Below are 17,133 nucleotides of genomic sequence, written 5' to 3'. Positions count from 1 at the left end.
ATGAGGAACAGGGCCCTAGGCAATGAAACTTAACTTGAAACCTGAAGGCTATAGAGTGTCATGTGAGGCCATGGAGGAGGAGCTTCCAGCCAAGAAGAATAAACTATGTTAGGACGCTAGTAACATCCATGTGGTTAGAGGATGGAGTGGAAAGGTGTTCTGTGATCTTGTGACTAACTTGCAGATATTGTGCCCTAAGTGAAATGGAAAATCATTTCCACTTACCATGAATTACTTGAGTGTATTGTAAGAGAAGCAAGAGTGTCAAGAAGGAAATCAATTTAGGAAACCCGTTCATTGACACAGAAAGAGCTAAGGATGATGTGCACTATTCAGTGGGAACAGAAATTGTTAAATAGACTGATTTGACATATCGTTTGAAGATAAAATAAATGACCAGCGGCTCATTTCATGTAGGTAGGTTGAAGAGTAAGATGAATCAGGAGTGATGCTCAGTTCCTGCTGTGTACTGAAGCAGGGTCATATTTCTCTGATTTACAAAGCAAGGAAATGAAAGAGACTGGGTTCCTGTTTACAGCCATACCTACCCAACCAGAACCAGACTACCAAGGCATTGTTGCAGGCCACATTCCCTTTAGTAACTGTCTGTTTTGAAGATAGAACATTTTGTCCATTCGTTTCAGTCTTGCAGGATGCTGGCGTTATTCGGTTTGACCAAGTAAACATTTCTATTGTCTGCTTCAATTGAATCTGTATCTCAAAGGTCAGAGAGACAACCAAAATACTGAAAGGAAAGAAAGTTACTTTAGACATTAACATCAAAATTATTTTGCCAGTCTTCAGTGTGAACAGAGAGGACTAAATATTATTTTTAAAATATTACTTATTACCTGAAATTTCTTAAGCCTGGTTTTCTCTTAAGCACATGGCCAACCTAAGTGGAAGTGACACTGCAAAGGCAGCGTCTTGATGATGGCCGTGCACTTCTCTTTCCACACCCAGAGCAGCGTCTTGATGATGGCCGTGCACTTCTCTTTCCACACCCAGAGCAGCGTCTTGATGATGGCCGTGCACTTCTCTTTCCACACCCAGAGCAGCGTCTTGATGATGGCCGTGCACTTCTCTTTCCACACCCAGAGCAGCGACTTGATGATGGTTGTGCACTTCTCTTTCCACACCCAGAGCAGCGTCTTGATGATGGCCGTGCACTTCTCTTTCCACACCCAGAGCAGCGTCTTGATGATGGCCGTGCACTTCTCTTTCCACACCCAGAGCAGCGACTTGATGATGGTTGTGCACTTCTCTTCCCACACCCAGAACAGCGACTTGATGATGGTTGTGCACTTCTCTTTCCACACCCAGAGCAGCATCTTGATGATGGCCGTGCACTTCTCTTCCCACACCCAGAGCAGCGTCTTGATGATGGCCGTGCACTTCTCTTCCCACACCCAGAGCAGCGTCTTGATGATGGTTGTGCACTTCTCCTTCCACACCCAGAACATCTGCCTCTTTTCACCAGCACACATACCCCTGAACAAATGGTTGCTCTGTGATCATTTCTGAGTTTCAAAGTTGCCCTTCTTCCTGTTTCTCTCAGTTCTTATAAGTAAGAAGATGTGTAAACTTATAAACTAAATGTGTGTATGGAATATGCTTCTGTATGTTAACATGGTTTTAAAATGTCTTAGGAAACTAGTTTATCAATGCAATCCAAGATGAATACATAAAAAATAGTACTTTGTCCTGGCAATTTAATTCTAACTCATTGACTTGTTTACATTTGCTTACAATGAGGAATATTAGTGGAAGAAGACACTCAATTTTCCACAATATGCAGTAGCCTCAAGTTCCTTATTCCAAGTATATTGAAATTAGAAAAAAGATATCCAAAGAGTTTCAAATGCTGCAATATTTTTTCTTTAAAAGTGATATAAAGCAAATACAGAAAAGTATAACTAGCTAATGAATACTTGGATGCTCCTTTGTTTCATTTCTTAGTTGAAATATTTTGGAGTAAAGAGGGAAACATTAAAAATGTATAAATTAATCATACTTTCTAATTTCTTTATTATTATAGAAAGTATTTATCTTTTCTGGGACATTCAGACAAAACCTGGATCCCAATGGAAAATGGAGAGATGAAGAAATATGGGAAGTTGCTGATGAGGTAAGCATGCTAAATGAAATAGTTTTCGAAGAGGCAGATCATACACACAAGTATGCTGCCATAGGTGATACACACTTTTTCACATTTACCTCTGTGTGCTTCTGTGAATGCATGCCCATGTGTATACATACCTTGACAGAGCAGTGCTCTACTTTACTGACACAACCATGTTTTGATTTAGACTCATCCCATCTTCTCAGGGGAGTCAGTCCTTGTATAATCTGCTTGTGTGTTCTAATGAAGTTCTATAGACTCAATTGTTCATAGACAAGACACGTTTATCTCACCATTTTGGAGACTAGGAAGTCCAAGGTTAAGGAAGCAGAACGCACTATTTACTATCTGCTAAGACCCTACTTCCAGTCAGTTCAGAGATGTATTTTTTGCTGTGCCTCACTTGGTATAAGTGGTGAATGAACTCTCTCTCTATTTCTTGTTATAGCGCTAATCCCATCTATGGGGTGCTCAGGCCCCATGACTGAATCACTTCGCAAACATCTTTTCTCTTAGTAGTGCTACCTTGGCCATTGAAATGTTAACATGAGTTTCTGAAGCATGTACACATGTGGATCTAGAATTCCCTTCTTCACTCCCCTCCAAATCATGTCTTTTTCTTATGAATATATATTAATCCATCTCAACAACCCTCAAAGTCTTAGTTCATTCCTATATCAGTTTACAGCTGGAAGTCCCAAAATTTTGACTCAGCTAGATCTATGAAACTTTGGTCATTAGGTTTTTCTTATGGGCATTCCACCATTTCCTGCACTTTGGCCATTGTTTCTCCCTTGCTGTTCTTCTTTTTTTTTTTTTTTTTTTTTTTTTTTTTTTCCTTTCTCCAGAGCAGACATTGCCATGAGCTTTGAAGCCTCTAAGTGCTAAATGCTAACCCCTTGAGTAACCAACCTTAACCTTCCCCTAATAAAATGCACAGTTTTCATTATCAAGGTTTCCTTATTACCCAGCAAATGCAAGGTTTTTAAAGAAAACATTAACTAAATTGCTGCTGACATGCTGTAACATCCTTGATGCAGTTTTACAGAGTGAACTGTAAGAATACAATGTACTGGGAGAGAACTTGGGGCAGAAGGTATGAGGCTTTATAAAAACCCACAGGTACTGCCAAGTCTCCATAAAATCTGTAGGAGCGCAGAATCATAAAAGCATCTAAAATGTTTGAAGCTATGCTTGTAAGACTTGTATTTCCAGTATAATACAGATAGCCACATAACTCAATTTTGTCCATCTGTCCATCTTTAGATATATCTTCTCACCGAGCCTCTTTTTAAATTTTTGTGTCATAAAGCTGCTGCTGCTGCTGAGCTAACCTTATTGTCCCATGGACTGAGTTAGCGTGACAAAGTTTTTTTGTTGGAGTGACCACAAAGAAACGTAAGCACCAAACCCTGTCTTACAGCAGCAGGAAGAAGATCCCACAAATCCTAGGCTTTATTCCTATATGGTTGATGATCCAGTATAGGCAAATTGGGCCACGTTGGGGGTGTGTCAACCTACTGAGACACTGGGACAAAAGTCTTAACTAACCCTTCTGGGCTGCTTCAGGGCAGCTCCCTCCCCTGTGAAGCTCTGCAGAGCTTTCTAAAAAGCCTGCATCTACCCTCCCTGTGCCACTCTATTTTCTGCTAGACAGCTAGCCTGTTGTACATTGCTTACCAGGACCTTTGTGATTTGGTCTTTGCTGCTCTACTCTCAGCCCCAATATCCTCTGTGTCCTATGATTCAGCACTGTGAATTTTAACTTTCTTTAAAGCACAGAATGTTCTCTGTTCTGTGGAAGAAGCTGGAGGCAGCTGTTTCTGCTTTTCACTTGCTGTTCTCTGCACTTGGGAAAGCCTTGCAGTCCACTACTCCTGTTCCCTCTCACATTCAAGCCTTCCACTACACATCACTTCTTTCTGAAACCCATCCTGAGCCTCCTGAAAGGAGACTTTCCTACATGTATCCCATGCCTTCAGTTCTTCAAGTTTCCTACACTAGATCAAAATTCACCTAGTGACTACTCTACCTCCTGTGGGACTCTGCGTTCACCAGGATTATGGACTCATCCCGCTCTGTATTGAGCCTGCAGTGACTGGACCCATGGGTTGTGTGTGATAAGTACTGATTGAATAATTGAATACATGGAGAATCCTTTATTTCATGTAAAATGTGTCATGAAAATGTTCTCATGCTTGATGAACAATAGGTATTGCCATCTTCATTTCAGTAATGAATTGCCTTGCTAGGATGGCTGGTGAGTGCCGAAAGGACTGCAGCCCTGACTGCGGAACTCTACTGCTTCAGGCCGTTTGTGTGATCCTGGAACCTTTGACTCTTGCTGTTAGAGTGCCGGGATTTTGTTTGTTTGGTTTTGCTTGTTAGATTATTTTTTTAATTTGCCATTTTACACATTAATCATCAAGGGAATGGTTGTAGAAACTATCTAAAGAACAGAAACAGTCTTTTAAGTGGGACTTGGCAGAATGGAATCAAAAGGCACTGAGAGGTCTATTTTTAAGTGGCCCAATAGTGATCTTGCAGGCAAACACAATTTACCTATTTTTACTTTTTCTTAATGTCATACAACATACACACAACAAACAAACAAACATAAATCCCTGTGAATACTATGGAATAGTTTGGTATAGGGAACTGATTTATCTATCCACAGTTGGGAACCTTTGACTTTGTAATTTGATGGAAGGTTATAAAGCCGTGAAAATTTATAGAGTACAGTACATAATGTCAGAGATAAACACTAGACTAATTCATTCATCCTTAAGTTTTAATGCATAAAGACTGTTTTGTTTGCCTACAGCATTGCAGGATTACAGTAGCTATTAAATGAATGACTGAATGGATGAGTGGGTGGATGGATGGATGGTTTGAGGCTGAGAGTGCTCCTAACTGAAGAACACATGTTTACCTTCAAGAAATATGTGGTCTAACGGGGAATCATGTCAACACAGGATTCCTGTCTGTTCTGTGTATAAACAGGGATGTGTAGAAGGTTATTCAGACTGAGCAGTAGAACAAACTCTGAGAATGTTGAGATGTGTGAAGAATTAGAAACCCATGCTTCTGAGCACAATAGTAGGTGTGTGTGTGTGTGTGTGTGTGCGTGTGTGCGCGCGCGTGTGTGCATACATGTGTGTGCATATGTGTGCGTGCGTGTTTCAGGATGTCTTGGTTGCCACATGAGAACACTTACATTTTATTCATCCAGGAAAAGAACTATTATAGGATTTAAAACAGAGAAATAATACAATCTCAGATCTGCATTATTTATGTGATGTGTTAACAATTTGACTCATTGATACTTGTGGTATGATGGTTAAGAAATGTCAGAAGGCCAGACAAGACTCAGTGTGCCAAAATTGACAAAGAGAATTAAATAACTGGGAAATGTTCTAGGCCAGAGATAGGCATTTAAAACCATTAGCTTGAAGGCAGACATTGACACCATGTAAACAACCAAACTCTGGAGATAGACATGGGTTGGTATTGGGCTTAACATGCAAGAGGCAAATTTTATATTGAGTCTCCTGAGATCCACGAGGGTAGCTTTCCTTGTCTAATGTGCCTAAGTTCCCTACTACCTCAGAAGCCTTTTAAACCTTAACTGGTTTACACAAAAGGTAGTTTAAGAAGCTGTGTGTTTGAACTTTCCATAGTGAGCACATATGAGCCTGGCATAAATTGTGTTAAATTGTGTTGTGAGCCACGTCTGAATCCATCTCCAAGATCAAGGGCTTTTTCTGAAGGCCTTAACCAAGCCTGCCTATGTTAGAGTTCTATGGATATATGTATCTTACCTGCACATATGAAATTCCAGATTCCTGAAGAGTAAGAGATAATCCTATCTGTATTTAGCTCTTATATACTCAGTGGTTCTTAGCAAAGAAGACATAATGTACATGCATTTAAATAGTAATAACCACTGAGACATCTATAATTATGTCTTATTTTGACAGAATGATTTGTAGATCTTTTACTTTATAACCCCCCTTTAAAATTACAATTTAAAAAATATAAGCTATTAACTCTAAATTAATCCTCATATTCTGTCCTGACATCTAAGAGCCTACAATTTTAGTTGTGTTCCATTTTTAACTAAGAAACTTTTTACTTATGAGAATGTTACCAATTTCTCACATATTTTATAAGTAAAGGAGATAAGCATTGGACTGTCATGTAATTTTGAGAGTTCCCCAGCTAGTTCTTTCATGATATTTCTCATCCCTTATTACAGATAAAAGGTGAACAAGGGTCATGTTGTGTCTTCCATGCTTGTCAATCTTGAATCCCTTTGTCATCTACAATAGGATGTCATGATGGAGTGCATAACTGTGTTCTCTGTTTTCTTTAAAGCACACATTCCATTGACAGGTATAACTGGGCATCACTGCCTATTGTGGAACATGGCACTTACAAATGCACACTGAATGAGTTGTGAATGAAGTATGGGGCTGAAAGAAATCCTCCAATTAGCTTAGAGCAACCAGTATTATTAAAAAAAAAAAAAAAAAAAAAAAAAAAAAAAAAAAAAAAAACTTTGATTTAATCAAGCTAAGTGGGAGTTGGGAGTTTGAGGTGATGTGAAATTTCATCTGTGCAAACTCATGTGTATTTTTAGCCACTGGAGTGATTTTTGTTCTGTGGTATTTCGAGTGCCCCTTCTGAGCACAGTGCTTTTCTTTATTTTATACAGGTTGGACTCAAATCTGTGATAGAGCAGTTTCCTGGGCAGCTCAACTTCACCCTTGTGGACGGGGGTTATGTGCTAAGCCATGGCCACAAGCAGTTAATGTGCTTGGCCCGATCTGTTCTGAATAAGGCCAGGATCATACTACTTGATGAGCCCAGTGCCCATCTGGACCCCATGTAAGTTCCAGAAATCCTTTTATGTAATAGCACATAGAGTCATGGAAAGTTACTTCATGTTGATATAAGTTCCATTCAGCTACTATGCCTGCAAGTAGGGGCTGCAAAATAATTGTCCAGGAGAAAGTCCCTATTTAACATGAGCACAAGTACTTATTTCCTTCAATAAGAGCCCCGTTTTCTCTCCTAACTGGAGTCTGGAATTTCATAAAACTCTTCAACCTCATCAGCACACGATGAAGTATTACATAGATGTACACACTCTTACCACTTCCCTCTGCATCCTATTTATATCATAAATGCATTCATAGCACAAATTAATAGCTGATGATGAATCTATGTATATATAGTTTCTTTTTATGAATTTTATAAACATTTGCCTTGTTAGTGTACTAAATACTTAGAATGTACCCTATTAGCAGAAAGCTGATTGTGGCTGTCTATATCAACATTATGCTAAAAGTATTTTTTAAGTAAAAAGCTAAGTCTATAAAATACTATGCATATTGTCAAAGACAAAGGCAGATCATTCACACCCTGTAATGCTTTATTTTGTATTTTCTTGCTTTGCTAGAACATACCAAGTAATTCGAAGAGTTCTAAAACATGCCTTCACTGGTTGCACGGTAATCATTTGTGAACACAGGATAGAAGCAATGTTGGATTGCCAACGATTTTTGGTGAGTCTTTACACTCATTTGATGTTTCACTCTCCATTTATTTTAACAATTGTGCATAATAGTTACTGTAAACTATATTCATGTGCCCCTTCTTATGTATATCACACATCTACCAGCTCTCCTTGGTGTGTCTACATCAGTCTTTTCCTTTGACTTGAGCTGTGAAGTGATATTGAAATTTAGCACATCTCCAGTGGTAGCATATTACTCAGTGACACTGTAGATCAAATATCTGTGCTTTTGGATCTTTTTCTGGGGGAACAAGTCACAACATGAACTTTTTTAAAGTCCCTCTGTTTCTTCCAATAATGAAACTTCTCATGGGGAATATACTGGGATGGGCCTTATTGTTGGTAGTTTTAATGTTGTAGTAAAGAAGCCTGTTTCGTCCTCATCACTACCAGAACTCAGGTTAGTGTCTATGTCAGCCACCTTCTCATTTTTTTTCCCCCAAAATATCACAGTTCCTGTTTAGTCACAAGGAAGTCCCAAGGATCATGTAACATTTTCACTTTCCCAGGGCTTTTGAGTATTCTGGAGGAAAATGTTCTCTGTTAGTTTGCTTGCTTGTTTGTTTACTGAAGCATTTCTATTCCTCTTATTACCCAGCTGCAAGTGACTAGAGAGCAGGCCTGTCTCTTGTTCTGCTGGGGTCAAGGTCAGGGGCTGGGTAAGGCTCTCTGCGTTCTGGCCTCTGGCCTCGGGTCTGCAGAGCTTTCACATGCATTGCAGGTGTTATTCTCAGCCACACCTAGCCAGTTTGGAATTGGTAGGCCTTAGACCCAGTTGTGAACAAGTTCAAAGTGCACGGCATGTGTGCTAAATTTCAACATTAAAGTTTATATATATATATAGCTCAATTTAAGAGTTTATACGAGATGGAGCATGGATGTTTCTCGTTTACCAAGCTCCTTAAGTTGCTCTCCCATTCTCTGAAGGCGTGCAGTACCTGGTATTACATTAAATTTTAAAAATCCACTCGCAGCATTCACAGCTAATTTCACAGATGTGAAAATTAAGTAAAATAGACAAGGTTCTGAATCCTGTGTTTTCTGCGGACTTCTATTCTCCTGGGCCTGGGTCTGTTTCTGTGCTGCACTGACCTGATCTTCCACTGATGGCCTTTTCTCTAGGTCATAGAAGATAACAATGTGTGGCAGTACGACTCCCTTCAGGCACTTCTGAGTGAGAAGAGTATCTTCCAGCAGGCCATTAGCTCCTCAGAGAAGATGAGGTTCTTCCAGCCCCGCCACTCTAGTAAGCAGAAGACTCGGCCAACAATTACTGCTCTGAAAGAGGAGACAGAAGAAGAAGTACAGGAAACCCGTCTCTAGTGGCTGGGGGGCTGGGGAAGCAGCTCCGTGGACCTGCGTCCGTCCCCAGGACCCATGCAAAGGGACGAAGCCAGGCGTTCCCCATGCTTCTAACCCCAGCAGTGGGGACACAAGGCAGCTGGATCCCTGGGGCTCTTGGCAAGCGATCCTAGCCCCAAAGAGAGTTCCAGGCCAGGCAGCTGAGGAACAATACCTGAGGATGTCCTCTTGCCTCCACATGCAAGTACGCACACATGAACATACACACACACACACATATTAATGAACACAGACGCAGAAAAACAAAGAAGAAAAACTAAAAAAAAAAAAAAAAAGCCAGATTCTAGAAAGCAGTGCAAATGATGACGTATGATTGTCTGCTCATGGACTTGGAGGAGAAGGACCGCGTTGCCTGTGCCTTCGAAAACAGGGTGAAGCCTCCACCTTGTTTTTTAAAGAGGCTGATTTGGAAGAGAAATCAAGAACATTCATATGGAACTGGGTAACTGGCTCTCTAGCAGTGGTCAAATGTGTGAAGGGCACTTCAGATACAGGACGGTGGACCGCTTGTGGTTTGCAAGCCAGATTTTCCTGAAAACATTTGCCCCCTAGCAATAGCTGGAAAGGCAGCTTTAACTGCCATCCAGGGTGGCTGTTCAGCTTATTCATCAGTGCAGCAGGTTAATTTGTGTTGTTGAAGAACTGAAATCATAGTGCTTAGAGATAAGATGAAGTAATGAGATCAGAAACAGTGGCTTATATAGCCCCATGTCCCATCTTTCTTTTCTTCAAGATATTTAGAAACACAGGTGTATTGCTTTCTATACATTGTCTGTCCCATTCCACACAAATGCCAAAATACTATGAAAACACAGGGCGGTGTGGAAAGATGCCCCACTCAACATCTAGTAACATCTAGTAACATCTAGTAAGCCATCAAGAATAAGAATGTCCAGATCCTGGAAATTAAGGGTACTACCATATATCTAAACAGTCTCATTATCAGCATGCATCCCTGACCTAGGAAGCGAACTGCTACAGCCACGTGGAGGGGCCAGGGTAGTCTCCATGGTATGCCAGGGAGTAACAGACCCTTACGTCTTCTGAAGTGAAGGAAACTTGTGTTAATGCGAACAAGTGCGGCCCTGTGCCAGGTCCAGGAGTTCACAAGTAGACAGGCAATGGCTGTGTGCTAGAGGCTCATGGAAAGGACAGCAGTGTGTTCACGTTCTCTCAGCTAGCTGTGTGTACTTCATACTTTCTCCACAGAGTTGTGGGGGAGACACTCTGAGAAAGATATAATCATGAATTAGTTTTATATGCTGTTTTATAATTTGTGATGCAAAGGAAATTTTATCTGGGAAATATTTATTTTAGTAGTAATGTTTCAAACTCATATGTAACAATGCTGTATTTTAAGAATGATTAAATAATGACTTATATTTGTATAAAATGATTTTTGTATTTGAAATGTTGAATTTTTATAGCACTAGCTCTTTTTAAATGGTAGTGAAGAGGACAAGGATGATAAGGACCAGTCACTTTCATGGTGTGAAGCAGTGGGAGTGATGTAAAGCTTGTACCCATGTGTATGATTCTCAGACAGCACCTATTCCCTCTTAATGCAGCTTTGAAAAGCATGGTTACCAGAAGTTAAGATGGTCCAGTCATGGGCACATCAGCTTCTGAACTGCAAACTAAGCCTTAGAAGAATGTATTATATTTATTACTGTAATAGAATATCATGTGTCAATAAAATCCTTTTGTTTGTGTGAAACTCATGTTTTCAGATGTGCTCACCTGGTGCGTCTCTGCGCTCCCTAGCTCTCCTCTCTGAGCTTCTTGGAATACACATCTTCCTTTTAGATCTAATCTCTTTGAGAATCACAGTTGAATTAGAGCACAAATCATCAAGTTGTGTCTTTACATCTCAGTCAGATATTTATAATATGTTTACAATTTTTATTATTTTAAAGAATAGTTCAAAAGCACTTTGTAAATCCACATAGCTGTGTAATTATCAGTACTATTAACTATTCAATTCTAGATGAAGATTTTTTCAACCTGAAAACCTGTTTTTGTCCACGAGCCAATAACTCTTTTACTTGCCACCCATGAATCCATGAATTTGACTTTTGCTTTATAACTCTGAGTCTATCTAATAGGAATGAATCTCCATTTAGTCCCCTTGTACGTACTTCTTTCACTTAGCATATCTGGAAGACTCAGCCATATTATATTATGTGTCAGAATTTTCTTTCTACTCAAGGATAAGTAATAGCCTATATATAATGTACTATAGCATTATATATTATATTCTATATAATATATATTATATATGATATTTTGCATAGCCATTCCTCTGAAAATGGGCTCAGGTTAATTCTACATTTTTGACAAACTAAATATATCAGTGAACATGAGTATACAAGCATCTCTTGATAACTCAGTATACTTCAAGGATTTTTATATTAGAGGCATAGAGGACACAAGAGATTTATAAGTAAATAATGTGTTACTTTTTTTTATAACCAATGAGTCTACATGGACACATTATTACCAAAAATAATGGCTTGTTTTATTGGTTCTCAACCTGTGGGTCATGACCCCCCTGGGGGTTGAATGACTCCTTCACAGCGGTCACATGTCAGATGCCCTGCATATCCTGTTCATAACAATGTGTAATGGTAGCAAAGGTATACTGATGAGGTAGCAAAGGAAATAAATTTATGGTTGGGTTCACAACCACATGAGGAACTGTATCAAAGGGTTTCAGCATTAGGAAGGCTGAAAAGCACTGGGATAGCTAGTTTTTTTGTTTTGTTTTGTTTTGTTTTTGTTTTGTTTTGTTTTTTGTTTGTTTGTTTTTGTTTTTGTTTTTTTTTTGTCAACTTGGCACACGATAGAATTATCTAGGAAGGGGACCTCAATTGAGAAAATGCCTCCATTAGACTGCCTATAGGCAAGTCTGTGGGTCATTTTCTTGTTTGAGGATGAATATGGGAGGATCTAGCTCACTGTGAAGGGTGCCACCCCTAGATAGTCCTGGATGGTCTAAGAAGTCAAGCTGAGAATCCATGAGGAACAAGCCAGTAAGCAGCCCACCCATGGCCTCTGCTTCAGTTCCTGCCTGGAGTTCCCTCAGTGATAGACTATAAACTGTAAACTGAAACAAAGAATTGACTTCCCAAATTGCTTTTAGTCAGTGTTTTATCACTACAACAGAAACCTTCTCAGGACAATGTAAAGCAGAGCTCTTTTTTTGGTTTGTTTTGTTGTTTGTTGTCTTGTTTTGTTGTTGTTGTTATTGTTTATTTTTGAGGCAGTATTTCTCTGTATAGCTTTGGCTGTCCTGGGCCCATTAATAGGTGCAGTGGTTAGAATGACACTTGAGAATTAAATGGCTTTAGATAAGCAGAGGGGTGTGAAGCAGCCAAAGTTTCCATCAGGTTAGAAAATATATGTCGGGGGGGGGGGGGGGGGGGAAAAGCAAGATGATGGCATTTGAAAGCCAACTTACAAGTTTACAATAAAGGCTGTAAAGCACATTGAAAAATCCTGGGAGATTTTGTTACTCATTGCTATCCTCAATGCTTTAATGGGCCCCGACGTGTAGTCTCTAGTCTCTGCCTCACTTGAGAAGTTTTATGAAGTTCACGTTCTTGGGTCGTAGGCTGATTGACAGAATGAGAAACTTTGATGATAGGGACATTGGCGTGTGCTTTCATCTCCCTCCAACTGCGAAAACAGTTGGTGCAAAAGAGTGAGGGTAAAAATGAGGCTGCAGGGGTCAGTTAGTGGCTGAGTCCAAGAGTTAAAGCCATCACGTCAAGATCACTGGTCCATGGGGATGATACAATCTAATCTAATGCAATATGAGGCTTTCCCTCTGCACAAAGAAGCAATAAATCTTCTCTGAGGAAGGAGGAAAGAAGAGGAATAAAAAGAATCTTAGAACACAGAGTAAGGAGACTGAAGCCATTTTCCAGATGAGGATTTCCTGGATGGAGTCAACTAGAAGCCCCAGTCATCCTGTTCTCACTGTTCTCCCATGTACCACTCTAACTAAATGGTAAACTGCCAGCTTTTCTTTCCTTCCTTTCAGTTGGTCATGAAGTTTATCCCTCATTATGTGCATTGCTCAGGGTTGTTTTCTTTACAGTACTCATCCCTTGTTCATTGTGTAATGCTCCATTGACTATAAAAACTCGTGATCTGAGCCCACTGTGTCTGAGATGTGTGCAGCTGTTCCTGTTTCCTTCTAGTGAATGTGAGCATGCTATAAGCATAGCCAATCCTTTGTTAACCTGCATATGGCTTCAAAGTGTGCTACTTGGAGAGATCACAGAGCTGAACTGGACGTCTGAGTCACTCTTACACTCTGTTGTTGCGAGGATATTTGTCTGACATTTGACACGATTATTAATATAGTTGAATTAATACCACACTTGCTACTGGTTTTTGTCTGTGACTCATTCTTTTCCTCCTCCTCCTCTTTTCTTATTCTTCTTTTGGCCTTTTGAGGTTGTACTGAGCACTGTGTATTTTCCCGTCACTGTCCTTTCTTAGCAGAGCAATTATTGTTTCTTGTTAACGTTTTAAAATTGCTCTAGACTTCACAAGTAATTCACATGTAATTAATATCAGCCAATACAACACTGTGCCCATAGTGTGAGTGCCTTAAAACAGCAAGCACTGTGGCTGGGCAGACGGCTCGGTTAGAAGTGCGATTATGCAAGCATGAAGTACCAAGTTTGGATCCTCAGCACCCACATAAAAAGCTGGGGAGGTGGAGACAGGAAGATCCCTGGAGTTTGCTGATCAACCAGTCTAAGCAAATCCAGGAGCTTTGGGGTCAATGAATGACACTGTCTCAAAAAATAAAGTGGAAAGTGATTGACGAAGACACAGGATGTTGACCTCCAGCCTCTCTGTGCACATACATGAATGCCCACGTCTACCTGCACACATTCACACACATGTAAATACACAACACTCCACAAATATGGTGTCCCTTGTTGTCCCTATTCCCACTGTTGTTACTCATTTTGTATATACACACACATATTAACATATGTGCTTATGAATACACTATGCTTTTTAAAAAACTTACTTTAGATTAAGGAGAAAAGTAAAAGTGGCTCTTCATCCTCTGAGGTTTTCTCCTTTATAATGTAAATGAAGTTCTGATCTTTTTTACTTTCCTTCCCTAGGAAGAATCATTTAACGCTTTTTGCAAGGCAGGTATTTTGACAACCTGTTTTCTCAAGTTGTTTGTCTGACAATAGTTTCATTTCTCCTTCACATTTGAAGGATTATTTCACAGGCTACAGAAAACTAGATGAAATTTTTCCCCTCTTTCTTTCAGCACGTTAAGAAGTCTCCTGGCTCTCTTTTTGCTGGAATGACTTTTGAGAAGTCAGGTGCAGGCCTTTCTTTGCTTTTCCATAGATGGGATTCCCTCCCCCTGCCCCCCCCCACCTATAGATTGTTTCAAGTTTTTTCTTTTTCCCTTTGAGTTTACTGGTTTCACTGTGATGTGCTTGTGTATAGCTAGGGTATTTTCTTTTAAATGGTGTTGATCCTGCTTTATGGTCTCTGAGCCTCTTGGATCTGCAGTTTGCTGTCAAACCCAATGTGAAATTGAGGAAACTTTCTAATCATTATTAAACTTCGAAGCGTCGTCTTTCTCCTCTTTTGATATTCCCACAATGCGTAATTGATGCTTTAAAAAAAAACTGTCCCACAATTTCTAGCCACTCATGCCTGGTTGCCTTTACATTTTATTGCTTTTCTTCTTTTTATCTATTTTTCAGTTTTGAGATTTCTATTATCAAATTCTCAAGCTTAGAGATTCTCTCCCCAGCCATGCACACCATATACACTTCTCTCCCTCCACCTCTGAATGCGGGGATTACAGGCATACGCCCCGAGAACTGGCTGTGTGGTGCTGCGGATCAAAGCTGGAACTTCCTGCAAGCCAAGCAGTCACTGTCCATTAGTCTCATCCCAGCCCCAATACATCATTGGTATTAGTGGATTGGTTCAAGTTTTTGATTTGTTTTGTCTTTAGCTTTGCTTTCTTATTCTTCTCTAGGATCCCGTCTCTTAGCTTACACCTGTTCTCTGCATGCTGCCTACTCTTTCCATGACAGCCACAGCATATTAACATGGAGGTGTCTTTAAATTCTTGGTTTGATAATTACTACAGTATTCTTGCCACATTTGACCGTGGTTCTGATGTCTGAGTCTTATTCTAACTATGCCTTACCTTTCTTAATGCGACTTCCTAGTTTTTGCTGAAAGGATGGCATGGTTTGCCAGGAAAAGAAAGTGTGGAGAACAGACCTTCAGTAATGCAATGGCATTTGGAGGGGGCGTTCTTCTAGCTTTTTGACTAGGTCTTAGTCTTTTGTAAGCCAGAGCCCCTAGACTGTTTACTGTAGCAGGACTTCTAAGATTGTTTTCCTTCTCTTTAAGGGAAAAGGCCAGATGGAGCTTACATTGTTTATTTCCCTTCACTTACACAGATGTGACAAGACCCCAGCAGATTGGCTTCTGGTACAATGGTTTGGTCTGAGGGAAGGCCGTTTTAAGTACTGAGTGAAGTGGGACATTGCAAATGTTAATTTCCCTTGGACACAAAAGAGGGACCTGTCCAATGATAATGTTTTCTACCAAGTTCTTGGCAATACTTCTCCAGCAGCCCCAGATAGCATGGGTTCCCTTAACCTCTGATGTCTCTCCCTAGAACTCATAACTCTCGTCTACCCAGAGACTCCTGCAATTTGTCAATTATGATTCTGGTTTTCTAACTGTGACAGGCTTTTTCTTTACTGTTTTCTGAGGTAAGTAAATAATCTCTAAGGAAGGACAGCAGGCTACCTAGAAGAGACTTGAAACCCTATGAGCATATACAGGGGGAGGAGGTCCCCCTCAGTCACAGTCATAGGGGAGGGGAGTAAGGGGAAAATGGGAGGGAGGGAGGAATGGGAGGATACAAGGGATGGGATAACAATTGAGATGTAATATGAATAAATTAATAAAATATTTTTAAAAATAATAATAATCTCTGCGCCCATCTGCCTTTCCAGTTTGGGTGATGGTGGTTTGACCCATGACCCATGAATTAAGGGTCAAAATCTGTGTTCCAAATCAGGTCTAGCCACCCATCCTCCAGAAAAAAAAATTTATATATATTGAAAGTAGTAAGTTGAAAAAGGAGGTTTAATGTGGCCATGTTGTGAAGTGGGACAAAGAGATACAGAAAATCCCCAAGTTCATCTTTGGAATTCTAAAGTGAAATCTAAGGTCAGAGAGCCAACGATATGCACATCTAAGCACATCTGTCAAGGTGTGGTCCCATCCAGCCAGGGCCCATCGTTGTCTCAGTTTTAGTCTCCTCCTGTAAGGACATCTGAGCCTTGTGAAACCTCTTGGTGAGAGACAAACTCACCCTTTGCTGGCTCCCTTGGAGAGCTTCCTGGGGAAATTCCCATTTCTTTGAAGTCCATTGTTTCAATAGCCTGATAGTCATATTAAAAGATATAAGTGTCTCTTTAAAAGATTTCATTTTCTACCAGGTAGTTCCAAAACCAGGTTTGATTTTCTTTTCTTTTTTTTAAAATTTTAAATAAAACTTTAGTTGTATACTTGCTATTTTTATTCACTTGCTCTCTCTAAATGTTGAGTTTCGAGCTTACTTGCTCACTTGCATCTCATGCGCATTTTCCTTATTTGTCAGCCTGTTCACTTCATCCCCATTATGAGAGGGAAGGGGGGAAAGAACTTGAAACTAACACATTTCTTTCAGTAACCAGGGGCATTCCAGGGTTGGGAAACTGCTCCCTACTTGAATGAAAGACTAATAAAACCCCTAAAGTAAATATTTTAGTAGTTGGCTAGAAAAAGAATCTCAAATAATATGTAGAAGACAGTTTAGAGTGAGGTTTCTAAAGAGTTCATTGTGAAACCTGCTTGGCCTGTTAAGGTAGGTGTGAATAATTAACCCCTTACAAAAAAAAAAAAAAAAAAAAAAAAAAAAAAAAAAAAAAAAAAAAAAAAAGACAGCAAGGGAAAGAAACCTTTTAAATATAAGGGAGAGATTTGGGCTTGCAAACTCCCAAGC

The 17,133-nt window shown here is 39.9% G+C and overlaps 1 protein-coding gene across 1 annotated transcript in view; it reads left to right on the top strand.

Annotated features, from left to right (window-relative positions):
• The window catches only part of Cftr (CF transmembrane conductance regulator), a 145,743-nt gene extending 136,413 nt beyond the window's left edge, over positions 1–9,330 (top strand). Inside the window, exons 24-27 of the mRNA XM_051151883.1 lie at positions 2,039–2,128; positions 6,840–7,012; positions 7,587–7,692; positions 8,826–9,330. Of these exons, the coding sequence (XP_051007840.1) occupies positions 2,039–2,128; positions 6,840–7,012; positions 7,587–7,692; positions 8,826–9,026 (570 nt within the window). The 3' untranslated portion in view covers positions 9,027–9,330. The remainder of the gene's footprint in view (positions 1–2,038; positions 2,129–6,839; positions 7,013–7,586; positions 7,693–8,825) is intronic.
• The last annotated feature ends 7,803 nt before the right edge of the window (positions 9,331–17,133 follow it).

The sequence above is a fragment of the Acomys russatus genome, chromosome 10 (genome assembly GCF_903995435.1).
Source record: "Acomys russatus chromosome 10, mAcoRus1.1, whole genome shotgun sequence".
In the NCBI taxonomy this organism is placed as follows: domain Eukaryota; kingdom Metazoa; phylum Chordata; class Mammalia; order Rodentia; family Muridae; genus Acomys; species Acomys russatus.
This window is presented reverse-complemented; position numbering and strand designations above follow the sequence as displayed.